This window comes from Kryptolebias marmoratus, linkage group LG7 (genome assembly GCF_001649575.2).
Source record: "Kryptolebias marmoratus isolate JLee-2015 linkage group LG7, ASM164957v2, whole genome shotgun sequence".
In the NCBI taxonomy this organism is placed as follows: Eukaryota; Metazoa; Chordata; class Actinopteri; order Cyprinodontiformes; family Rivulidae; genus Kryptolebias; species Kryptolebias marmoratus.
Window position 1 is genome coordinate 19657906 of NC_051436.1, and position 27206 is coordinate 19685111.

The window sequence follows — 27206 nt, forward strand, 5'->3', positions numbered from 1 at the left end:
ACAAAAAAAATACGAACGTGTTTCACTATCATGTTTTGCTGAACAGAGAACACATCCTCAAATGCTCAAATCTCAATGTGCATTATAAAATTCTTAAAATGTATTATAAGTTTGGCTCCAAATTTTAAAAAAGAATCCCAGTCAAATCCCCTTGTGGTTCAGGTAATAGAAGAGCCTCTCCTTAAATCAACGGGTAAATAAGTGCAGCTGCCTTCTGAAAGGTACATTAGGCGTAGTAGGACTAAGGTATTGTCTGCACAGTTGGAGCCACCGCCTACTGTAAACACTAATCATTACCCAGTCTTTGTAATCCAGCCATACCACCAAGGTATAAAAACAGCCGGCTCAGTCTTCCTTCGCTTCCTGTACTTCCACCGGTTGATCTGAGCGCCTCTTCGATTCTTCCCTGCACCCGAATAATGGCCCATCAAAACCCGACTCAGCTGGAGACAGCCTTGTGCATGCTGATCAACGTCTTCGAAAAATATGCTAAACAAGAAGGGAAGAAAGACACACTGACCAAAAAGGAGGCGAAGACGTTGCTGGAGAAGGAGCTGCCTGGGATGGTCAAGGTACAGTACAACCACTTCCATTTACTATTAAAAGGCCACATTTGACCATTTTTAGGCATCAAATACCCATTTTACATGATGTTACCAAGTTTTGTTGCTAACTTTTTTACTGTATGTATACACTTTTACTTCTGCAGCTGTTCATTTTTAGATGTTAAGGCAGATTTTGTGTTCTTAATTGGTTACAATTAGGCTCATGAGTAAGAAGTCTCAGTTCAATGACCTTATCTTTAATGACTTTCTTTTTGCAAGTTAAAGGGAGTTTAAAGAAATCACTTTGTTCCCAACAGAACAGCAAACCTAAAGACTAATTCGATTTAATTGTTCCATACAGGCAGGTAAGAACTCAGACGACGGGGACAAGCTGCTGGAGTCTCTGGACAGTGACGGGGACAACGAGATCGACTTCAAAGAGTTTTCTGTTTTTGTCATTTGTCTGCTCTGTTGCGCCCACAACGTCCCTTGCAAAAAGAACTGAGGAGGGCTACAACAAGGGCATAGTCTAACAATGTCTACAAAAACATGAAACCTTCATGGTTACTTTTATTATATGACAAGCAATAAAGTGATTTATCCACATTTACCTTGTTATCAAGCCTTTCTGTGTGAAGCTGTATTTAATAGGAAGTTATTTGCATGAATGGAGTAGTACATTCTCTGCTTAGGATGTATAAATAATATGCAACTTCTAGGGAGGCTAAAACTGAAAGCACACTGGGCAGTCACATAACTTAGTGTTCAAACATGAATTTAGGCTGTTTTAGTTCCTTTTACTGAACTTCCTCAAACACTTAGGAAATATTCTCAAGGTTCTTCTTATGAAAACCACCAAAACTTACAACAGCAAAAGTACTAATAGGAAGACAAACGTAAAAAGAAACAAAACCAATATGCACAGTGTCACAAAATTTGACAGCAAGAAAGATCAAAATGAAAGACATGAAAGGTCTGGTCTAATTTTTGAAGTGATGTTCTGTCAAAGAGTTCTCTGTAGTTCTCAGCTGTGACATCAGTCATAGAGCACGGACTGCGGAGTAAAGGGCAGAAGTCTTCATCCAGGCTAGGCTAATGACTAAACCAGGGCTTGTTTTGTTTTTCTTCTTCTTTTTGAATTGTTTTTCAGGCAACAACTCTTTCTCAGAAACATACAGTTGTGAAAGAACGCGAGCAGCTAACATTAAACAGCTACACTTTTCCGTGTTACGGCGCAAATGTGAGTGTGCTGAGCGCAGACACGGATGTTGAAATATGTGTTTGTCAGTGGGCATGAACATATGCATGTGTGTTGTTGAGTGTGTGTGTCAGTGTGTGTGTGTGTGTGAATTTTAGTCTGTGCCTTTTCGCATCAAACATTAAAAAATACTGTTAGAACTTTTTTTTAAATGAGATAAAATAAGACCAATAAAAAGATCTGGGAACTAGGCCATGTAGTGAAGTCTGTTGCCCTCATACATATTCTTTTACAAAACATCTTCGTCGTTACTGTCTCCACAGCGGACATGGTGCAAAGAGCTGTGCCCGCTCCTCTGTGGTCTTTGAGTCATTCACAGTACTGCATGTTTACAGTACATGATAACGATCAGAAAACACTGTTAGGTATCTGGATCTGCATCAGGCTGCAGCTGTTTTCTTTAACATTTCTATGAGATGGAGAGGTGCGTGCCCCATTATAGCTACGTCTTTCATCTAAAACAGGCCAAAACAACAAAAATACCTTTAAAAAAAATTAATGCTTTTATTTGAAAATACTTCATACTTTAATTTTAAAGGGTCATTTCTTTAAAATATTTACTTTTAATTGTAAGCTTAAGTTTAATTGTATTATCACCCTTATTAGCCAGAAGTTAAATTAGTTATGGCTTAAGTTTCATTGTTTTGTGCTGCAGCTCTTGATATAGTCTAACACTCTAACACTCTCCCCGACACACACCCATACACACACAAAACATGTTAAGACAGTTTAGCTTATTATTATTATTATTATTATTATTATTATTATTATTAGTAGTAGTAGTAGTAGTAGTAGTAGTAGTAGTAGTAGTAGTAGTAGTATTTCTGAATTCATATTTTCTAATGAAACATTCACTCATCACTTACTTTTGCATAAAAAAGCACAAACTGCAATAAATCTCAGGTTATCAATATTCTTCCGTGACGACCATCAATGCAGAAAAAAAACATGACTCTTAACATAAGAGTCTGGTGTTTTTAAAAAAACATACTCTGCCCAGAAGTCCCCAATGAGAATTAATTTGTTAGAGTACATACAGGAGCATATGTTAAGTCCTGGAGTGCTTATTGTCAGATTGTTCTTTTGGTTTTTCTTTCTGTGGTCATAGATGATTTGGCTGCATGTGAAATTAATCAGCTCATAATGAGCACATGTGCATACTTGCACACTTTCCTTGAAATAAGATTACCAAAGATTAGCAACTTCTTTATTCAGCTATTCAAAGTTCCCCTATTCAAAATGTGCTCACTTGAGGACCATCTGCATACATGAGTCAGTTGTGCAGCCTCAGCAAAAAAAGTGAAATCCCAAATGAAAACAGCTCCTTGTTCACACGAAGGTCTGCTGTTTTCATGTGGGAGCTTATAGTGAAACGTATAGTGAAATTAGACGAAAGCTTATCACTTTTTTGTATCATTACTTCTTAACACACATAAGACCAAATTTTCTTTGAAGGAAGGCATTTCATCCTCCACCTTTCATGCTGTAGTTTTAGACTAAGATGACCTTTTTTTGGGAAATGACATAGTCGTCACAGTTTTAGTCAAACCTCCAAAATAAGATTATGAGTGAGCTCATGACATACAGTGGTGTGAAAAAGCACCCTTCCTGATTTCTTATTCTTTTACATGTTTATCACACTTAAATGTTTCAGATCACAAATTTAAGTATTAGACAAAGATACACAAGTGAACATAAAATGCAGTTTTTAAATGAAGGTCCTTTTCATTAACCCTCCTGAAGAGAGGTAGAGAAGCCCTCGTAACTTTGGATCCATTTGAACCTAAGCCACGGGAGAGTTGATAGGGAAAAAAATTAAACCTACATGGCCCTGTGTGAAAAAGTGACTGTTAATATAGCCTTAGTTGATGTGGCCATTTTAAATCAAGTTAAAGTAATAAATTGTAATTCTTATGTTGTGAATAGTGTTTGTTTGAGTTTAAAGCTTGACGCCATGTTGTCGACTTCGCTCTATTGCCTGCACGCAGTGGAAAAGAAGTCCTGCAAATATCTCAAGCGAGTGGTCGAGCTGTGGTTTGGTGTTTCAAGAGACGATATGAGCCACACACAAGGCAAACAATTTCTGAGCAGACTATTTTTGAACACGAGTAGGCGTGAAAAGTCAACACACAGACGGTGTTGGTCTTCATCGGGACAATGACCCAGATCTGCAGAGTGAACTGATCCATCAGGTGATATTTGACCTGTAGAGTCTTTGCTCCAGATTATTCTGAGGTGTCAGGCCTCAGAGTGAAGGGGTCGCCGTTGGATGTTTGGTAATGCTGCCTCCTAATCCATCTCTGTGATATTTTCTGCTTAATTCAGGTCAGCTGTCTCTCAGCCAACCAGAGAGCAGTGGCCAATTGACACACTTTCTCCAGCCAAAGACAGTTGTATAATTACCTAATGTATCTGCTGCCCTCTAGTGGCAGAAAAACAGTTTCTCGTCTTTAGAAAAATAAAAGGTTTTTCAGAGTGGAGTCTGGCTCTTCCTTCTTCGGATATCGCTCTTTTTCTGCCTGACTGGAGCTGATCCTTTTCGTCCAGTTCAAGGCCTTGCACAGCGGCTTGTGAAATGTGGCTGACCTGAAATAATCGGCTTGCAAGGTCATTAAGCTCAAACTGCCCCCCCTCTGTTCAGGGTCATTATTAAGGCTTATGGGGATTAGGTGTCCAGAGAGGAGGAGGATGTGGCCCAGGGGCTAGGAGATACTGGTGGAGAGGAGCAGCGTGGTGGAGACTTAAATTATCTTGCAATGTTGTAAAATAGAGGCATAGTAATTTTGGTCAAACCTTGTAAATATGAAACCTTATATATTATTGCAAGATCTTAAGAGATCTGTTAGCGCTCAGAGTGTGTGTTGAGGATGATGCTCGGGTAGTGCCACACCAAACTATAGTTCAATCTATGTAAAACTGAAGTTATCACCGTTTTTGTGTTGGCTAAGTCAGTGCTTCGGTTGTTAGATTCCAAAATCTCCAAATTTGTAGAACTGACTGACCCAAAGCCATTTTTGTGGTTTCTAAAACCAGTTGTCTGTGGTGGCTGTCTTGAATTAGTTTGACTCTGACAGTTAATCAGGTGCAGAGGTATTTCCAATGTTTGTTTTCTCAGAGTTTCATTAAAATCCATCAAACGATTCACAGCATATTTTGCTAACACAACAACCAAAACAGACACAGACCAACACAAAAACACCAACTTTTGCCTTTAGCTGTGGGCGATCATAAGGTTTTGTTATAGTTTTATTGTGTCAACCACAGTTTTAGACTTTGAATCAAATGTTCAGGACTAAAAAAACAAGTTTAAAAGAGTAGAACAGTTAATCTATATCTAACCCTTAAAGTGGATTTATTAAGTGATAATAAATGTCTTTTTAGTGTTAACAGGTAATAGACAGTAGCTCTGGTACAAAATGTAAGGGGCACAGTTTAATACCAGGCCGCTCCACATATTTTTATTTCGCTTTATTTAACCAGGAAAGTTCTGTGGAGATACAACATGTTCTTTTCCAAAAAGTCCTGGTCGACATGGTAGAAGAAATATAAACAAACTAGTAGCACTCGGAGAACGCACACCTCCGCCAAGGCCATAGGTCACTGGTGCCATTGAACTCTTGTACGATCTGGAGCAACGCCAAAAATTTGATCACTTGTTGTTTTTTGTGCCAACCCCAAGATTTCCTCAAAATTAAATCTAAATCTGTTAATTAGTTTTTAAGTAATCTTGTTAACAGATAGACAAAACAAACAACACTACCAAAAACATAACCTCCCTGGTGAAGGTAAAAATAAGCTGATGCGAAAGTTTCATCACCAGGGATTTAAAATAAACTAAGAACACAAATCTAAATGTCAATTCAATTTAAAAAATGAAGCGACAGTAAGACAGGCAAGAATTCCAGAAACTATTTATTGCCACTAAACTGCAAAGTAAATTTGTTAGATTTTTCTTTTCTTTCAGAACCCTTCAAATCAGTTCAATTCAGTTTATTTATATAGCGCTAAGTCACAACAAAAGTCTCAGGGCACTGTACAAAAACATTTACATAAATAATGTAAGCCAATGAGTAAAAGTTATCTATGTAAGGATGCCAACAGATTGTGTTGAATCTTCACTTCATCGTAGTCTCCCATCCTGAGCAGCACATTGGCAACAGTGGGAAGAAAAACTCCCTTTTAACAGGAAGAAACCTCCAGCAGAACCAGAACCAGAACCAGAACCAGGCTCAGGATGAGCGGCCATCTGCTTTGACCGGCTGCGGTTTGAGAGGACAGGAAAGAGACACATGAAAAACAGAATGACTGGTCCAGGTGGAGTTTCTACTGGAAGAAGGACAAAGAAAAACATGTTAATTGTAGAAATAATTACAAATACAAACACAGAGAGTAGAGAGAGTAAAGACAGCAGCTGAGTGAGGAAATGTGGTCAGTTTGTCCTCCAGCAGTCTGAGCCTATAGCAGCAGAACTAAAGGATAGATCAGGAAACCCAAGCCAACCCTAACTATAGGATTTATCAAAAAGGAAAGTGTTAAGCCTTGTTGTAAAAGTAGACAGAGTGTCAGCCTCACGGACAGAAACTAGAAGTTGGTTCCACAAGAGAGGAGCCTGAGAACTGAAAGCTCTGCCTCCTGTTCTACTTTGAGAAACTCTAGGAGCCACAAGTAAACCTGCAGTCTGAGAGCAAAGTGCTCTGTTAGGAAAATATGGAACAATAGGTTATTGAGAGCTTTGTTTGTTAGGAGTAAGATTTTAAATTCTACTCTGAATTTGACCGGGAGCCAATGGAGAGAAGCTAAAACTGGAGAAATATGATCTCTCCTCCTAACTCTCTTCAGAACTTTAGCAGCAGCATTTTGGATCAACCAAATAAACAAAAACCATATAAACAAAAAATTGATTAAATCAGTTGTACTGTTCAGCCTCTGTTACTTTCTACAGAGTTTAAAAGCATAGAAATACATTGTTTTTGGCTTATATTGTATCGTATTGGTTACTGAGTAAAATAATTAGCAGATCCTACTGATTTTCTGAGCTGCAGCTCAGTTCCCAAATCCAGCTTCTAGTTTTTGAGGTAAATGGAACAAATCATCTCTGTATAACAAACCTTATACCCTTAGGTTTTACTCTTTTATTGTTGCTAAAGTTATATACTGTGTATATATATATAATAGTCTTTTTCTTCATATGCAGAGAGCCTGTAAAGATGGATTTGCTTGTGATTGGGATCTTACTATCTCACCAGAATATACGTATATAATATATAAGATACATATGAAAGTAAGAAAATAAAAAGCAAATGATAAATCCTCCTCTGTCTAAGTATTTTATTCGTTTGCAGGTAAGATTTTACTGTTTAAAACATTGGTTCTCAAATTGTTGGACGAGCCCCCTTGAGGGGATGCTTGGTGTCATAATTAGGTTTGGAGGCTCTTGTGACTACTCTTATTTATTTATTTATTTGGTCCTACCAAACTTGTAGGTGGAACAAAAAAATAAATCCACTCAATAATATTACACTGAAAATAGATTCACTGCAACCTTTCATTCTGTGATAATTTTGAGCTGTTATAAGTTTATATTTGTTGGGTTTTTGTGCACAAAATGGACTTTATTTTTACGGTTCTAAAAGTGATTACTCATTTGTTCTACTTCTAGATACTTTTGAATAATCAGAGGCTAATGGAGCAGTCTGGTATTGTTCTAGCAAAGTGCTTAGTTCTATTCAATTGTTAAAATAAATAAATTAAAATAAATTTCCTCCAATAGGGAGCATGGAACAAAAGGTTTGAGAACCACTGGTTTAAAACCCAGATACAAGCAGCTGACATAAGCTTCATTCGAAGAGTGGCCGTGCTCGGCCTTGGAGATAAGGTGAGGAGCTCTGTCATCCAAAGGGATGACGAAGCATCTGATTAGGATGCCTCCTGGATGCCTCCCTTTGGAGATTTTCCGGGCATGTCCCACTGGGAAGAGACCTCAGGGCAGACCCAAAATTTGCTGGAGGGATTATGTATCCTCTCTGGTCTGGGATCCCCCAGTTGGAGCTGCAGAGTGTCACCGGGGAAAGTGATGTCTGGGTTTCTCTCCTGGACCTGTTGCCCCCGTGACCAAACCATGGATAAGCAGTAGAAGATGGAGATGGAGATGGAATTGGTTTTAAACCACATATTTGGCCAGTATAAGTGATCTGGTTTCTAACGGGATGAAATATTGTTTATGTTAGTGCATTGATGATAAACTGATTTTAAACCGACTGGTTTCCTGTTGAGTAATTCTGGAGCAAAGCTTTTCCCATGGGCTTCATTCCCAAACTGAGAGTTGGTGCAGAGGTTTGTGGTCAGAGACTTTGACCAAGGAAACACACCGAAACACACACCCACTCACTGTACATTACCGAGCACGTCCATGTGAGGAAGCAGGGCAGCCATGAATAAGTCATTCTGTTTTAAAGCCACACGCCTGTGGTCATATGATCCGCCACGGTGTCCAGCTCATCCCGTGGCCCAACTAGCAGCAGTAGGAACACATTTGTGAACACACTGCAGCTCTTTGTCTGTGTGCTTCACCCCGGTGTTTACTTGCCTTGGTAGGCGTCATGGAGCACCGTTTGCTTTAATTGACAGACCACAGTAATTCTGGGACTTTTGAAAGCAAACTTGACAGACTGGTTTCACTTGTGGGTTGTTTCAATCTGGATTATATAAACTGAATTTTGTCACTAGTGTAGCACTGAGCAGTCCAGCTAAACATAGGGAAACTGAAGGCCTTGCATTCCTTGAAGGAATGCATATCACCTGCTTCCTTTGATGCCCGAGTTTTAGAATGAGATCATCTCATGCTGAGAGTTGTAGCTGTTTTGGTTAAACCTTAAAACAATGTTGTGCACAAATTCAAGCAATATTGCAAGTATGTGTTATGAAAGACTCCCACGCCTTTAAATTTAAGCACAGCATGTGTAAAACTTAATGAGTCATAGCCTTTTTTTGTGTTGGCTAAAGTGGATTAGCTGTGGCAGCCATCTTCAAATGAAATGACTCCAAAAGTTAATCAGTCATACGTGTCTATCCACCCATCCAGCCAGTTCCCTTACCTGCTTTTCCAAGCAGGGTTGTAGGGATCTAGTGCCTATCTCCATCACTGAGTGATAAGACAGGCTCCAAATCCACCGCAGGGCCTCATAGAGCGGAGCTAGACAGAACCGTTCACACTCACACCTAGTGTCAATTTAGAGTTGTCAGGTAACCTAAAATGCACAGTTTTTGATCTGTGGGAGGAAAACAGAGTATCCAGAGAAAAAACACGCATACACATGTAGAACATGCAAATTCCACACAGAAAGGCCCCAAGCCAGGAGACGGATCTGCGACCTTCTTGCTGTGAGGCAACAGCCCTAACCACTGCACCACCATGGCACCTGGGTATAGTTTAACAGGATGATGTTCAGTTGAGAAAACAGCAACAAACTACACAAACAGTGTCATGCAGAAGTTCAGAGGTTTAATAGTAGCCAATCTAGCATTCTTTCACACAAGTATGTCATTTTAGAGAAAGTGTTGTTTTATAAGCCGAAAAACACTAAACAACGAGCCTTTGTTTGGCTAGCCATTAGCCTAGCTTGGACATGCTATCCGTGCTCCGTGCTCTATGACTGATACAGTGGTGGACAGTAACTGAGTACATTTACTTGATTAATGTACTTAAGTAAATTTTTGAGAATCTTTACTTTACTTGAGTAATTTTTTTGTGGGGGGGAATTATAACTTTCACTCCACTACATTTCAAATTCAAATATTGTACTTTTGACTCCACTACATTTCCAGGAAGCTAGTCGTTACTTTGTGGTAATAGATTCAACCTTAAACCTCTGTTTCATAGTGAAAGTGTGAGGAGAGTCAAGACTCTCTGGTTTGGTGTGTTTTTAGACAAAAAAATCCTTATTTTTTTGTAGCATTTTTATGCTGAAGTTCTGTACAGGTGGTGTAGAAGTTGCAGCAGAGTGTTTCTACACGTCGATACATCAGGTGGTTTCTGAAAGTTACAAGGTTCTGCAAAATTATACAGCAACATACTGATATTAGAAAATTTAATTTGTATTTTTGAATACTTAAGTACTTTTAAATGCATGTACTTTTGAATACTTAGGTATTTTCAAAAGTGAGTACTTCAGTACTTTAACTTGAGTACATTTTTGACCGAGCAACTTTTACTTGTAGTTAAGTAAGATTTGACCATGAGTATCAATACTTTTACTCAAGTACTATAGTTGAGTACTTTGTCCACCACTGGACTGATATCATAGCTAAAGTACTAACTATTGATAACTATTTGACAGAACAGAGTTTGTTTTGTATTGATCAACTCTGACCCAGTCAAAAGTCGATTTTAGCAAAGTTGTATTAAATGAGATCAAATATTGCAGATATGGCTTACAAATTTCAGACAGTCTTTTGTACGTAAACTGTCACTGCACCAGTCAGACCTGTATATAGGCTGAAAAGAATGAATGTGCAGCATACCTTGAAGAGACAGACTTGTTTTTTTTACTAAAGATAGAAACTTATAATCACATATACTGATAGTAGCACAGAAAAATTACAAATATATATATATTTTTTTTTATGTGTCCTGTTTTGGCATTTCAGGCATACCATACAGAGAAGGCGGCTACCTCCGTGTGCCAGAACAGATTTTCTCTCCAAAAAGGATATCTTTAATTGCATGATTTACTTTATTGAATTAAGACTGAATCTAGCGTCAGAGTAGGCACGCCACATTGTTGTAATAGTAACCTGTTTGTATGACGTTCAACCATCAGGATTGTTTGTGAAACGGTGTGTGAACGTGTCGGTATGTGTGTGTGTGTGGGTGAGCGTATGTGTAACAGAAAGACAGAAAGACTGACTGCGTAGAAAAACAAAGAAAAAAACATGTTATGTAAGTGTATGTGTGCGAGAATGTCACCTGGAGATGCACAGTTAAAAGAGAGCTGTGAACAGTAGAAGGCCTGCCATCTACAGCACCCAGGAGCAGAGAGGACAGGTGGATCCAGCCCCAGAGGGCCACAGCAGCCCCAGGCAAACACACCACATCAGGCCCTTGGCAACATTTTATCTGGCCCCCAAGATAACGTTTCAATTTTATTAGATCTAGCCCTCCAGTCTGTGACAGATCACGTCTCTGATGCTTCTCATTTTGCTTAAAAAACGGAGGCTTTTTACTTCTAGTGACAGTTACTTTGAAGCTAAGAAAATTAAATTTTAATTTCTCAGTAATCTTTGCTTTTAATGAGGAAAGAGCAACAGAGAGCATCAGATGGGACTGATTAAACTCTTGTTGATAAACTTTCAGCCAAGAAACTGTATTAGAAACTGACTTGAGTTTATGTGCATCGGAGTAACAGCGAGTCTGCCTTAATGTATGTCACCTATTTTTGTACTTTCTTTTTGTTTCAAAGTTAAATGTTAGTAGCTGTATGATCAGTTTTATTGATGGCTTTTTAGCTGTTTTATTGGATTGTGATCAAATGTTTTACTTAGAAAAAATCATTTAAAAGCTGATGGTAGGGAGTTAGGCATAAGAAATGCATACTAACGATGTGTCTTTTGAAGTTCAACCTGTTTCTCTTTGTTCATTAAAGTATGTTTGTTCTAAAATCTATTAATATGTAAATTGGAAAAGGTATTTGATATTTCTATATGAATGGTTTGACATATTACATCTAAAACCAAGGTTAATTTATGTATTTTATTATACATTGACTGAGATTGGCCCTTGTCTAATATCAAGTTTTTAATTTTGGTGTACAGGAACATCTGTACAGAGTATGGACTGGAAGTCCTACAGTCAAAGTAGGAGACTCCACCTAAGGTGGTGGAGAATGGCAGGGCTAAGATACTGTGGGACTTCCAGATCCAGACTGACAAACAGGTGATAGCTAACCAATCAAACATTGTGGTGATAGATAAGACACAGAAGGAAGCAGTGGTGATAGACGTAGCAGTCCCAAGTGACTGTCACATCAGGAAGAGGGAACATAAGAAGCTCGAGAAATACTACGGGCTGAAATATGACATAGAGAAGCTGTAGAGAGCCAAGGTTTCATTGGTCCCCACTCGGTGCTGTGACCCCCAAACTGGAAGAGTGGCTCCAAACGATCCCAGAAACAACCTGAGATCTATGTCCAGAAGAGCTCAGTCCTAGGAACAGTATTTATTTAGATAAATTTTCACTTTACTGAAATTTGACAGTCCATCTGATAAAGATCTGTTCCGCCTTCTGCATTTGGGGCCCTAGATCTTTAAACCCCAGCAGTTAAAGCTGCAGGAAGTGTTTAAATTTATGTGCTGAGTGTGTGGTTTTAGTGCCAACTGAATGTGATGAGTCATGTGGTGAGTTTGCATTGCAAAACAAGAGGAAATAACGCATAGATCTGATTCCAAATAAAGTCTGTGTCCGGGGGTGTGTTGTTCCATGGTAACCTGTCTCCCGAGACAGACCTGTTGACCGTGTGGACGGCCTTAGGTTTGTGTTTGGGCCAACAAAGTGTTGCCAGGGCTTAAACAGCACACTGCTGAGTTCCTCCCATACCACGCATTCCTTTCAAATTAGTGTCACTGAGGGCGTTATTGTCAGACGGGCGGCTGGTTTTCTGCCTGTTTGGCTGCATGCTGATTTATGAAATCAGCTGGTCTGTTCCTACCTGCAGACCAGATCTGTAGTCTCTGTCAGCATTACTGAAATGTCTGATAATTAGAGGAAGGAAGCACAAAACATACCAGTCAGTTGTGTCTGTGCTGCGACCTTTGACCCACTCACATTAAACTGGTTTGTGGAGCAACAGGCACCTTTAAACAAGTTTAGAGGCATAAAAAAGAGACTGTTCACTCCTAAAAAAGTCTCACACAAGTCCATGAAACTGCTGTGGAACATGATCTGTTGACTTGTATACTGGGGCATAAATTCCTCTTCCTCAGGCGATAATGGTTTGGCTGTCTGTGTGTCCATGTGTGTCTCTGTCTGTTAGCAATAGATCTCATGAACCACTGGATGGATTTTAATGAAACTCTCTGAAAGTAATCATTAAACATGCATGTACATCTAATTAACTTTTGGAATCAACCAAATCCAAAATGGCCACCACAGCAAACTGATTTTAGAAAACATGAAAATGGCTATAATTCAGTCAATTTTACAGATATTTAGCTGAAACCTGTAGTGGTAGTAGCTGAGAGTGATCCACAACATATACTCTGAATGCAAACTGATCGCATGAGGCGATCAGTTTGGCATAACCTACTGGAGCCAATGTTTTCTGTCTGTTAGCAAAAGATCTCATGAAACACTGAGTGGATTTTAATTAAACTTTCAGAAAGTATTATTTGAATGTACATCTACAACTGAATAATTTTTTAAGTCAACCTGAAGGTGGTTACCACAAACAAACTGAACTTAGAAAGAATTAAGAAACAATTATTGAGCTGTAATTTGGTGTGTTTGTAGAGTCCTTCCCAATACATAATTTAAGCCCTTAAAGATCACAAAGATTTCATATTTCCTAACATGGGAGGAGCTCGGTTTTAGAACTCTGGTATGAAAGGCAACAGGCGATATGCATTCGTTCAAGAAAATTTAGGGATTTATCTTTTCATGCGCATGGAAAACATCTGCATGTAGAGCTGGACAAATGTTTGGGAAAGTGTCAAGAAAAGACAGATTTAATTTTAATAAGAAAAGAGAGAGAGAGAGAAAAACCCAATTCTAATTGTTATATCTTAATCTTACTTTAGACTAAAATGTCTTCTTGTTTTCACTTCTGTTTAGGTTTAGGACTTCAAAAATAACTGTTTAGTTTTAGGAAAATATAACATTTCATGAAAAGAGAAACTCAACTGAAATAATCTTAATACCAAAGTCACGTAAAGTGGTACATCGTCACCTTAGAATAATTGCCTAAGTAATTTTTTGCAATTTTTCAGGAAACACAAAAAACTGAACAATTTGTTGATTGTTGAGATGATTTAGGCAAAAAAATAATTTTTGAAAAAAATGACTTAGGCAATTATTTTAAGAATGTGACGACATTGTAGCCTGAGTAGTCAAGTGTTAGAGCTTTTATTTTCAAATATTTTTTAGGTTACAATCTGGACAAATCTCTACTAAGTTTGCCTAATTGGTTACATTTATTTGAAGTTTAATGATTGTTCATAAACCCCCCAAAAACTCAATGACATCAAAGTGAAACTAAAACTATCCTTAGCCATGTGGAGCTGCTCAGTAAAGCAGCTGAATCAGCTATCAGTGATCTTTCACTGCCTGCAAACAGGCGGTGGTCTGACGCAGGACGACATGATATTTGCTTAAAGAACACAGTCACGCCTGCAGAGCCCTGATAGCAGTCTGTCTGTGTGGTCAGACTGTGACCCCATGGTGTAATCCACGATGTGATGTAATTAAAACTAACATGGGTTGCGCGCCGTCCCGACGCAGACAGACCCGCTCTGTTTTATTCTCCTACACGCACACATGCAGCCCAGCACATGACAAGGAGACTTTGTTCCTCTTTATCGTTATCCTTCTGTGCAGAAACATTCATGCATTGTCAGAGGTCTCAGCCGTACTTCACCGTGATCCAGCACATACACAAGTGTATCCCAAACCATCAGCACACACAGAAATGCTTTGATGCCATCAGCGCCTCCGGGGCTTCTGTTCCTGCAAGACCTCTGACGTCTGAACTCATTATTTAGCTCCTAAAAGACCCTGAGGGGCCCTGCGGTTGACGCATATTCAAAATCCAGTTTTTGGATTTCACTTTTTGGGGTTGAAGCTTCTGCAAACTTAATTTACATTTGGCCTCTATTCTAGTCTTGAGTCTAGAACATTTATTTAAACAACGTGTTTGTGGTAATGTAAAAATAAAGACTTTTCAAAACTGTGTGACTTTAATTTCCTGGACAGGATTACAGGCAGAAACTATTAATTTATCAGACAGATTGATGTGCATCGATTGCGCGGCCATCCGATCTCTAAATACCAATTCATAAAGATGAAGCAGTTAACACGTATTAAACTGACGATGACCTTTTAGGTGTTGTAAGCAGAAAAAGAACATGCCGCGCTAAAAATAGTCTACTGTAAAAAGAACCCAGTGACCCACAGAACTATCTGCAAGTGGTGACAGAAAATCTTTTGCTGCTGACCAAAGGATGGACGCAAAGATGGGGACCAGAAGATCAGAAATAAGTGGCCAAACAGACAGCTTAGTAACTATCTATGAAAAAAAATTGTCTAGGAATAGATATAGATAATAGATGTTAGCTGGAGTTCAACTTAAAGTTAAAGCTGTTGATTGTCCACCTGATCTTATCACTATCACACACTAACAGTCACAAAAGAACGAAACTAGCATGCTTTGAAGGAATGCATATTTTAGCTTTTTTGCTTGTGTACTGCTCATTTTAGCCACTTAGTTTCACCTCTATAGCAATTTTCACCAAAGTCATTCAGCAGTCAGCATTCACCCTGCATTTTGGCAAAAAAAAGTGATTTCCCTTGTTTAAATAAAGCAAGATTCTCTATGACTGGTTTGCAAACCAAGACAGTAAAAGACACTAATTACATCAGGATTCTGAGAAACAGGAAGACAGAGAACTACCCGTCTTCACATGATCAACCTGGACTGTTTTAAACACAGCACTGCGGCACTTCTCTTTACTTATTGTTTTTTGGCTCTTGACGAAACTTTGCATACCTGTTCCCCTCTGCCAGTCGCTGCATGAATGCAGCAACATGCCATAGTAATAATGAGAACGGCTGAGACGAGGATTCTGTCAACACCAAAAATGAAATACGGGCCTTTGTGTATTCATAGGAGTCCAAGTTTGTTAATAGGTTGTGATTTGCTAGAAGATACAGATGACAGATGGTTTAGTGCCTGCAGAAACTTTGCATGCACAGAAAGAAATATTACAACCAGACAAGTGACAGTTAGGAAAGTGTGTAAAATGCATGATGGCACGGAATCCAGACAGAGACTAGACAGGTCTGGAGACAATAAAGAGGAACCAGAGTTTAAGGCTTTGATGAGGGCGGGACATTGTACCTTCCTCAAAGACACTGATTGGTCTTTTCAATAAATGCACCAAGCTGTGATTGGTCTCCTTAGGGGAGCAAGTATTTTAATTCTCTGAAAGGATTACTGTGACAAGTGTGTCAACTTCAGAAGCACTTGTTGTTTGCTGCTCGTGTGACTGATGTTCCTGATGATGATGACGATGAAGAGCTTTCATGAGATCAGTCAGATTATCTGGATAACGTGATTAGCGTCAACCGTCTGAAGATAAAACTGAGAAATGCAGGGAAATGTCAGGGTGATTCAGTCAGGTCACATATTTAACTGCATTGTTTTATGATGAGTGCTGGACTGGAACTACAGGGAGTTCCAGTAACGTGTTTCTACCTTACAGACACACATGTTCCTGGATCGCACGAAGAATTCACACTGAACTGAAACACACTATGGCATGTGTTTAACTTACTATTTAAGAGTGATTTTAGCTGCTGTTACTAACTAAGCTAATACTGACTTAGCCTAGATAAACCAAGAGTTATAAGTGTGTTATACAAGTGTGTAATAAGGAATAGTTCTTGCCTACCCACCCGAGTGAGGCAAAAGGCAGGCAATACTGTTTCTGCCCATGTCCGTGTGTCCACATGTGTTTGTGTGTCTCTCTATTAGCAACCACTGGACAGATTTTAATAAAACTTGCAGAAAGTAACCCTTGGATGTCCATCTACAACTGATTACATTTTAGAGCCAACCCAATTTAAGATGGCCGACACAGCCAATTGACCTTAGAAATCACAAAAACGATGATAATTCAGTCAATTTTAAAGACACTGTGCTAACTTTTTCAGTGGTAGTGGCTGAGAGTCACACACAGCACAAACTTTGAGCTCTACCCATTGCATAATATGTCTTTCCAGCTATTAAAATCAGCCTTGTTTGTTTGACACTATTTTTTTTAACCTAATTTTCCATGCAGAGTTGTAGGGAAGCTGGTCCAGCAGTCACTGTACGAAAGGTGGGGTACATGCTGGACAGGTCGCAAGCCCATCACAGGGACACATAGAGACGAAAGAGACAGACAACCGTTCACACTCTCACTTGCACTTAGGGACAATTTACATTTAGCATCAGAATTACCAGTTAATTGATTTTTGGGAGGAAATCAGAATGCCTGGAGAAAACCCAAGCATGTACAGAGAGAACAGGAAAGCTCCACCCAGAAAGGCCCCGGGCGGAAGATAAACCTGCGCCTTTCTTGCTGTGAGGTGAGAGGGATTTTGAGGACATCAGTGTTCATATATTAGACAGAGAAGACAGACGGTTTGAGTTGTATGTCAAACGAGAAAGACCAACTTTAAATGGAAGAGAAGGCCTGAGGTTTCAGCTTTTCCAAACCTACAATGGCACATTAAGCATGATCCCCAGTCATTTTCACTCCAGTAACATCTTCATGCATTTGGCCAAAACATCTCTCTTGTGAACCAGACATGGGCGGTTTACACAATGCTGTTTTTAAGTAACGCTGGAACATTTCTGTTGCGTTTCGGCTGTTCATCTACACAACAAGAGTGATAGGATTCTCTGACACTGAATCTTTTTGAATCCAGGTCTCAAAGTGCAAGTTTTTGGAAACGACCATCATCAGTGTGACAGCTGCAATCAACATTTTATCTGCGCTTGGGCGAGTAGATGAATGACAGTAACAATGGCGGTTAACAGAGTACTGTTTGAGCCTTTTAAACCTATAGGAGCAATACAGCCTCACTCTTAGTCCAAACAAACATATGTGCATTCACCATTTTAGATGTAACTGTTTTCATGCTGGAGACTGAAGTGTCTGCACACATGCTTGTGATGTTAAAATACAAAAGTCACAGCACCAGCTAGTAACCTGGCTAAAATCTGTATCAGATTCAGCCATTAAACATGTAACTTTTTCACTGTTAACATAGGAAAATCTTTAATGTTCTCTAATGTTTCCTGGAGATTGACTGACAGACTAATTACCCCCCAGAAGGGAATAAAGGGGGAGTCATTTGCATGTGGTTTAAGCTTGCATTAAAGGAGCACCTCACTGCATTTTAAAAGCCTGGAACTCCACAGTTTTCTTTTGAATTGAAAACGTCCTTGGATGAGAAGTGAAACATTTTCAACTACAAAAACAAAGTCCAATTGCCTTGTTTTTGAAACTCTTACGATTTGCCATGTTCCAGATGACTGAGAATCTACACAAACATGGTGATTAGATGTACATGTACAACTCATCAAGTTCTGGAGTCAGCCCAAATCAAGATGGCTGCCACAGCTAATCAACATTACTTTACACAAAAATTACATTAACTAAGTCAATTTGACAAATATTGAGCTAAACTGTGATGTACTAGTAGCTGAGAATGCTTCACAGCATATACTTTGAGCATTAGATTACCCATTAAAGTACTTTCAAGATTTGACCAAAACGGCCACAACTTTGTCATAAGATGATCTTAGTCTAAAACGCTGGTATGAAAGGTGATGAGTGATAAGGATTTCTTTAAGGAATGCTCAGCTTTTAATTTCTTTACATTTTGCTTCAAGCAGCCAGACTTTCCTATATTCTTTAAATGTGGTCCCGATGAAGAGTTTCTCAGGCTTTCTGAAAGTCTTTTACAGTTTTTATTTGGACTTTGACTACTTTTCTAAACTTGTTTTCTATCCAGTTCATGTACCTGGCTAAGATACATAGTCCAGTGTTTTTGTTTTAAAGAAATGAGGAAAATGGAAAAGGTGGAGGACAAAATAAGTAGTGTCAGCCCTAAAACCCTCTCAGCAGTAGATGAACAGTGTCTGAAATCCATGGCTTTAAGTAAAAAGGGTAAAAAATACAGCAAAGACCGGACACAATAATAGTTTATTGGAAATCACCTTGTTTATGCTAAAGGTTTGTTTTGATACATGTCAACCCACAATTTAGGGGTGTATTTTTCTTTTATTCAACTAAATGGTAACAAATTGTTTCTTTGTGACAGAATGCTGGTAACAAAGTGCCAAAAAATCCAGGTGAAAAAGTTCCTTTTGCAAAGCTGTCTGTTATGTGCCAGCACAACACTAGTTCATCCCTTTACTTTAGAAAACTTTTATGTCGGAATGAATTATAGGTCAGAGATATGGTTGAAACCAGATATTTACAGATACTGTATGAAAAGATGCAGAATCATTTTTTTTCTCACTGTCTGACACTAATTCAGACTAAATCTGTCCCGTTTTTGATCAGTTAGACTAGAAATTATTTCTATTTGTTAAATACCAAATAATGAGAGAGAAAATGTTTTTAATGAATTTGTTTATTACTGTCTTCATTAAACCAGGCAAGTCCCATTGAGATCATAGATCTATTTGGGCCTGAAGTCAGCCTAACATGCATGTTTTTAGCCTGTGGGAAACCGGAGCACACAGAGGAAACACAAGGAGAACATGCAAACTCCACACAGAAAGATCCTGGGTCCAACCCAGGGTTTTTAACTCAGGATCTTCTTGCTGTGAGGCAACAGTGCTAACCACTAATCCGTTGTACTGCCCAAAGCCTCAAGTTTGTATACACTTGGGAAGGCCTGGATGATGATGTCATGGTTTTGTAAGCTTTTGATAAGTTAGTTGACAAAATTTGAGTTAACCTGTGTGCATTTTAAGGCACACCTCAAACACTCTGCTTCTTTATGTGACATCAGTGGAAAATCAAAAGAAATTAGCCAAGATATCAAGAAGAGAATTGTTGTCTTCCACAACTCTGGCTCATCCTTGGACACAATTTCCACCACGGGAATGTTCTGCCATCATACCACTCAGGAAGGAGACGAGTTCTGTGTTCCTGAGATGAATGTGTTTTGGTGCCAAATGTGCATATCAACCCAAAAACCAAAGCAAAAGACCATGTGAAGATGCTAGCTGAAGCTGGTCAGAGTCATTACACGCAGAGAAACAAGTCCTAAACCAACAATGGGCTGAAAGGCCACTCAGCAAGGAAGAAACCATTACTCTCAAAACAACATAAAAAAAAAACAGTTTACAGTTTGCAAATGAAAACAGGGATAAAAACTTTAATTTTTTGAGATATGTCATGTGGTCTGATGAAACTAAAATTGAACTATTTGGCCATAATGACCATTTGGAGGAAAAAGGGGGAAGCTTACACCATCCTAACTGTGAAGTACAGGGTTGGCAGTATCGTGTTAGGAGGGTCTTTTGCTGCAGGAGGGACTGGTGTATGTTATAAAATAGATGGTATCACGAGGAAAGAACAGTATGTGTAAATATTCAAGCAGCATCTCAAGACATCAGCCAGGATGTTAAAGCTTTAGTGCAAACAGGTCTTCCAAATGGACAATGACTGTAAGCGCATTGCCAATTAGTTACAAAGTGGCTTAAGGACAACAAAGTCAATGTTTTGGAGTGGCCATCACAAAATGCTGATGTCATTCCTATAGAAACTTTCTCAGCAGAGCTGAAAAGGCGAGTGAACAAGGCAGCCTACAAACCTGAGTCAGTTACACCAGTTCTGTCAGGAGGAATGGGACAAAAGTCTTACAAACTATTGTTAAAAGCTTGTGGAAGGAAACCCAAACCATTTGACCCAAGTCAAATAAATTGAACTGTTTGGCCATAATGACAATTTGGAGGAAAAAGGGGGAAGCTTACACCATCCTAACTGTGAAGTATTAAATTAAAGATAATGCTACCAAATAAAATGTAAGTAAACTTTTGACCTTGAAGAAAGTAATAAAACATTCTCCAAAAAAATTCTCTCTGTCAGGCATTTAACAAATAGAAATAATTTTGGGAATCCTAACTGACCTAAAACATGAATGGTTTGGTCTGATTTAATGTCAGACTGAGAAAAAATAGTCATGAGTTTTTTATGTTCAGTGTATGTAAATATCTTGTTTCAACTGTATATTTATTTCCTAATTTTAAACAAGTACCTTTGAAAAGCCTAATCTTGACACTGTATTTCTTAATTTCTGAAACCTTGACAGGCAGCAACTGAAAACAAAACTATTTCAGATTAAAGTAAATGTGAGGAATGTTTTTGGTTTGGGCAGGATCCCAAATTTGTCAGCAATATTTGTACTTGAAACAAAACGTTCCGTCTTGCAAAGATTGAGTTTTTGACAGTTTTGGTCTATGGCAGGGGTGTCAAACTCCAGGCCTCGAGGACTGCTGTCTTGAAGGTTTTAGGTTTTTCTGCTCCAAACACCTGATTCAAATGGTTTAAATAGCTCCTCACCAAATCATCAAGTTCTCCAGGAGCATGGCAACAAGTCATCCATTTAAAGCAGATGTTTTAAAGCAAGAACACATCTAAAACATGCAGGAGAGCGGCCCCCGAGGAATGGAGTTTGACACCTGTGGTCTATGGGTTTTGTTGCTCAAATTTGCTTTGTTTAGATTAAAAGGATAGTCCAGTCAACTCTGAAGTGATCGATCGATCCATCCATCTATCTTTCTATCGATTATCCATGGTCAGGTCACGGAGGAAACAGGTCCAGGAGAGAAACCCAGACATCCCTCTCCCCAGCAACACTCTTCAGCTCCTTCTGGGGGATCCCAAGGTGTTCCCAGGCCAGAGAGGATACATAATCCCTCCAGTGAGTTCTGGGTCTGCCTCAAGGTCTCTTCCCAGTGAGACATGCCCAAAAAATCTCCAAAGGAAGGTGTCCAGGAGGCATCCTAATCAGATCAGATCCTGTTCTATCGATCATGATCTAAATCTCATGACCATAGGTGAGGGTTGGGACGTAGATGGTCCAGTAAATCGAGAGTTTTGCCTTTCAACTCTACTCTTTCTTCACCACGACAGACCGAAGCAATACCCTAATTACTGCAGATGAGGCCCGATCAATGGTGAACAAGACTCCCAGATACTCAAACTCCTCCACGTGAGGCAGAGACTCAGTTTGAAGTGATGTTCTATCTAATAGTTATCAATGGTTAGCACCTTATCAGCCATGACATCAGTCATAGAGCAGAGGGTATGGGGAAAAGGGCAAAAGTTCTTAGTTTTGGCTAGGCTAATGGCTAGCCAAACAAGGACCAGTTTTATTTTAATGTTTTGAAGGGCTTACAAAACAACTTTCTCAAAAACAACATACCAGTGTGAGAGAACGCTACATTAGCTAATATTAAACCTCTATAGTTCTGCATGACACCATTTGTTTAGCTTGTTGCTGTTTTCTGAACCAAACATTTGTGTTACTACACAAATGTATGTGTGCCGAGAGAAGACAGGCTGCGTATATCATGCCGATGGTATCGAGGCTGCTGCATTAATCAGTCTGCCTGATCAGCACATCTAGTCAGTTAAAAGTTTACTCAACCCTTGGTGGACTGATCCATACAGCAGTCTGGATCATGAACATGAACAAATGGATGGATTTCACAGAAAGTAATCATTTGATACACATGTACCACTGTTTAACTTATGGAGTCAATCTGATTCAAGATGTATGCCACAGCTAACTATGTTAAAAAACACACAAATGGTTCTAAAGAAATACTAGACTTTTAAATTTCACTATAATAAAAGTCCAATGTAAAAAAAAAAGCTATATTATGGAGTCTAATTTACTGAAATGATCCACTCAGACAGTCTTAACTAACTCAGAGAACACGGGGATCCTGCTTTTAAGGTGGGCAGACAACGTGCAACTTGTAAAAAATATTTGCCTTTCACAAGATGGGAGTGAAGTCACCCCACTATAATGTCGCCAACCCTCGTCCATCTGCTCCAAATTGGCTGTTAATTAACGCTGGTGAATGAGAAAACTGTCAGAGCAAAGAGCAGAACAGATTGCTCTGCAAATGTTAAGTTGTGGCACGTTAACTCTGGTCGTGACTGAAACCCAGAGAAGATCATATCAGTCTTAGGAAGGATGGAACGCTGGTGAGGCAGAAAGATTTTTATAAGTGATTGGGATGTTTTATAGAGCATATTAAGGATACTGATGGTGAAAAATCCCTACTTCCTTGTGGCTCTTCTGTTCTCCGAGGTCAGTGTTTGAATGTAACACACTGGCTCCTGATAAAGATCAACGCAACATTTACTTACTGATGAGCCCTAAGGGACCCCTCTGAAGTGTTGCAATATTACACAGACTGATGTTGTAATTTTTCAGCTGGGTCTCATACACACTCACATCTGTTGATTTTTCTTCAGGTGCACAGACTCCACACAACTGTTTCCAGTCCTTCCATATTTTATTCACAACGGAACATAGGAAACATATCAAATGTTTCAACTAAGAACGAGTATCATTTCAAGAATAAAATAAGGTAATTTTGAATTTGATGGTATCAACACATTCCCAAAAAGTTAGGACAGGGGCAACAAAAGGTTATACAGTAGTATGTGGTAAGTGGTATGGATAAAAATCAACTGGAAGAGTATTTTGTATCAAATTAGGTAAATTGTCAACAGGTCACTAAGAGGACAGGGTATAAAAAGAGCATTTAGAGAGGCTGAATCTCGCAGAAGTAAAGACGGGCAGAGGTTCACCAGTCTGAGAAAAACTGTGTCTAAAAATATTGGAACAATTTCAGAAGAATGTTCCTCAACAGAAAACTGGGAAGCCTTTGAATATCCCATCATCTACAGTTCATGATATCATCAACAGATTTCAAGAATTTGGAGAAATCTCTGAGCTCAAAAGACAAGGCCTAAAGTCAGTACTGGATGTCTGTGATCTTTGGGCCCTCAGGAGCCACTGCAGTAAAAACAGGTCTGATTCTGTTCTGGACATCACTGCATGGACTCAGGAACACTTCCACAGATCATTGTCTGTAAACACAGTTCACAGTGTCATCCACAAATACTGGTTAAAGCTCTATCAGGCAGAGAAGAAGCCTTAAGTGAACAACATCCAGAAAGACTGTTGACTTATCTGGGTCAAAGCTCATTTATAATGGGCTGAGGCAAAGTGGAATACTGTTCTGGGGTCAGAGGAATTGAAATTTGAAACTCTTTTTAGAAACCATAGCCACTACATCCTCCGTACTAAAGTGAAGAGGGACAGCTCAGCCTGTTATCAGCACACAGTTTAAAAGCTTGCCTCTTTGATGGCATGGGTGTGCATTAGTACCACGAGCAGCTTATACATCTGGAAAAACACAATCAATGCAGAAAAGTATATGCAGGTTTTAGAAAAAAAAAACAGATGCTCCCACTAGATGATGTCTCTTTCAGGAGGGGCTTTGCAAATTTCAACAAAACACTAAACCACAGACTGCATCCATTCCAACTGCAGGGCTTCAAGAGTCCAGGTGCTGAACTGACCTGCCTGCAGTCCAGACCTCTCACCAAAACATTTGATGCATCATAAAATGAAAAATCCAAGAAGACCCAGGACTCTATAGTCCTCCATCAGACAAGAATGGGACAACATTTCCCTCCAAAACCTCCAGCAGCTGCTCGCCTCAGTTCATCAGACTGTTGTTTAAAGAAGAGGGGATGATTCACAGTAATAAATGTAGCCCCGTCCCAACTTCTTACCTCCGCCAAAGAGGTTATATTTTGTGGTGTTGGTTGGTTTGTTTGTTTGTCTGTTTGCAGGATTGCTTAAAAACTAATGAACAGATTTTGATGAAATGTTGGGGTTGTCACAAGAGACAATTGATTAAACTTTGGTGGTGATCTGGATCAGGCTGTTTTTAATGGAAGTTTGTGCTCTCAGAGTAATTCTAGTTTGAGATGTGTTGCTGACTACAAATTTAAAATGAACATTTTACCCCCCCCCCCACCCCCAAAATTGTACAATGTCTGAGTTTAAACATTCAATATGTTTATGAATATTGGTTATTGAGATAAGCAAATTCTGTCTTTATTTACATTTTACATCAGCTTTTTTTCAGAAGTGGGGTTGTACTCTAACAAGTCAATGCTTGAGTTTGGTGGCGCTGGTCAGTAGTTGTAAAAGTCAAGACAATTTGAGTTAAAAGAAAATAACTGAAAACTGTAGTGACACTAAACTCGTTCATGTAAAAACATGTTACTGTTCCTCAAAAAACAACAACAACAACAAGGAACAAACAAACAACAACAAAAAAAACAACCTGTAAAACTGTAAACCTGATTTTACTCAAAGAAGTGCCATTGGTGCTCAATGGTTGTATGAAAAATGTGTCAGATCTGCAAAAGAATCAAAGATAACATCTCTCAAATATTTGATAACTTTATCACTGGTACACAAAAATAATTTAACCCTTTAAAAACACATGTTATAAAGAAAACAGTTCATTTACAAAATCCAGAAACAGTAACCTAAACCATGTTCAGTTTGCGTTGTTAAATGAATAAATGAATAGTAATTTTAAAGAACAGAAATTATTGTTGCTGTTTTTGTTACATCTTGAATTTTAAAGTTAAATAAATGCCGGCCCTGTTTGGTTTCACATACAGATATTCTAAATATATAAGTCAGGTATAAAATCTAACTATAGCAGGCAACTCTTAAAAAAATCTCAAGTTTTTCAAAGAACAGAGATTATGTTTTTCAAAAGATAAAACATTTGTATTTATGTATGCTAAAACGTTTGGGATTTTTTTTTACAACAATTTATAATTTTAATATTTATTCATGCCAGAGTTGTATGAGAACATGATCAGAGTACTAGTTGGACTTCTGATGCAATACTCTGGCGGAAGCATCAAACCAACAGCAGCAGGACGGTAGCACTTCGTTCTGTTGCCTGGTTACGAACGCGGAGGGAGGCACATTCAACAGTCGCGTCAGAATGAAACTGTTTCTCCGGGGCGGACATGTTGGCTCTACCACTGTTATGTCATCGGGGAATGACCTTCCTTCCTCTTGAGCCCGAATGTCGCCGGTTTCGTTGACGCCGTTGAAGAAGCGCTAGACGTGAAAACAGCGCCATTTCTGTCGGCGTCCATGATAGGCGCTGCTGCCGCAGCGGATTCCAGAGCTCGAAGCTCGGAACGGGCAGCGGGAGAGAACTAGCCGCTCCCCTTTCGCTGCTGCTTCTCTCCACTTCAGGCCACGGCAGGTAAGGAAACCAGCGAACCGGCTTGGAAGTTTCTTTCCGCATTTTGATACCGTAGCTCCCACTAAATAGGTGTGTAGATGTTTAGCTTGTTTACTACATCGCCGTGTGACGATATGGCGCACATTTTGAGGCAAAAAAACGTCTGACAGTCCTCTGGTACCGGGCAGCCGCTGTTCCTCCCCCCTCGGTCACAACAACAAGCGGAGCTACGTGAGAGCTAGCATTAGCTAACGTTTGCTTAAAAACCCTATTAACCTTCTCTTTTACGCTGTGTTGAGTTTTTGGCATTTGAACATGTTATACGTCTTTGCTGCAAGTTTGGCCTAGCATTAGCTGTTTTTAAATGGAGACCCTTTGGAGTTCTGTCACCGACCAGAACCGCTGTTCACCTGCTCGTCACAAGACAGTGAAGTCTTATTAGAAACAGAAGTCTGTAAACTCGCACACCGTCTGAATAATTCCTGTCAGAGTTGCAATAAAACGAAGAATATGCCGTGACAGAGACTGTCGCTCCATGGAAGCTAATGTGGCTAAAGGTCGGTGGTCCAGGTAACCTTTTTTCGTTCAGCTGCGAGCCGACGGAACAAGTTGTTACCGAACTTCTAGTAATAATTCAGTGACGTATTTGTGGAGCCCGGTTAATTCATGTTCGACGGTATTTAAGTTTGTTTTGTAGGCCGGTGAATCGCTGCTGTTCAGAACAAACCAGTAGTATCCGTACAATATTATTAAACACTCGTACAGCAGATAACGGGAAGTTTTTTTAATCCATGTCGTTTTTTTCTGTCAGTGTCAGACATTGAGGGGATAACCTACCTTCACTGTGGGTTTGACAGAAGCGTAATTTGGTCTTCATTCAGCAGTACTGAACGAACTCGGTGAATTAAACGTGTTGTCAGCGCAGTGAGGGACTAACCGGCGCTAATAAATGTGCGTACAAGAAGATAACAGCTGCCTTGTAAAAGCCCTGGTCAGCCATATTTAGCTACTATCAGCCAGCTAACCTGACAGCTGTTCTCCAGCTCTGTTTGAGTGACACAATATGGATGTACCGAAGGGTGCTGATTGTTAAAAACGTGTGGTAGCACACCGCAAAGCTTCTTATCTTGCCCTTTTGACGTCTCCGACGGGTTACAGTGAGAAATGTCCCCGCTGAATGACGCCCGGGTCAGCCAATCAGATCCTCGCAGCCTCCATTTGCTCTGCACGTCGGTGTCCGAGTCCTCTGTTACCATGTGAGACACATTGCTTTCTCTAATGTTTCACTACTACTGCCCCCCCCACCCCCCACCCCCA

General features: G+C 39.4%; 2 protein-coding genes across 2 annotated transcripts in view; both read left to right on the plus strand.

Annotated features, from left to right (window-relative positions):
* Window positions 1-340: 340 nt before the first annotated feature.
* On the plus strand, window positions 341-1151 carry LOC108239393 (protein S100-P). The gene is made up of 2 exons (XM_017422073.3): window positions 341-572; window positions 907-1151. Exons 1-2 carry the CDS (start codon window positions 420-422, stop codon window positions 1048-1050), a joined length of 297 nt encoding a protein of 98 aa, XP_017277562.1. The 5' UTR covers window positions 341-419; the 3' UTR covers window positions 1051-1151.
* A 24553-nt stretch (window positions 1152-25704) lies between these two features.
* kiaa0232 (KIAA0232 ortholog) overlaps window positions 25705-27206 on the plus strand; it is a 12589-nt gene continuing 11087 nt past the window's right edge. The window contains exon 1 of the mRNA XM_017422082.3: window positions 25705-25910. The gene's annotated coding sequence lies outside the window, so the exon portion shown is untranslated. The remainder of the gene's footprint in view (window positions 25911-27206) is intronic.

Coding starts and splice junctions, on each gene's coding strand:
- LOC108239393 (XM_017422073.3), top strand. CDS start 420: ATGGCCCATCAAAACCCGACTCAGCTGGAGACAGCCTTGTGCATGCTG. Junction 573..906: donor AGCTGCCTGGGATGGTCAAG/GTACAGTACAAC, acceptor TGTTCCATACAG/GCAGGTAAGAACTCAGACGA.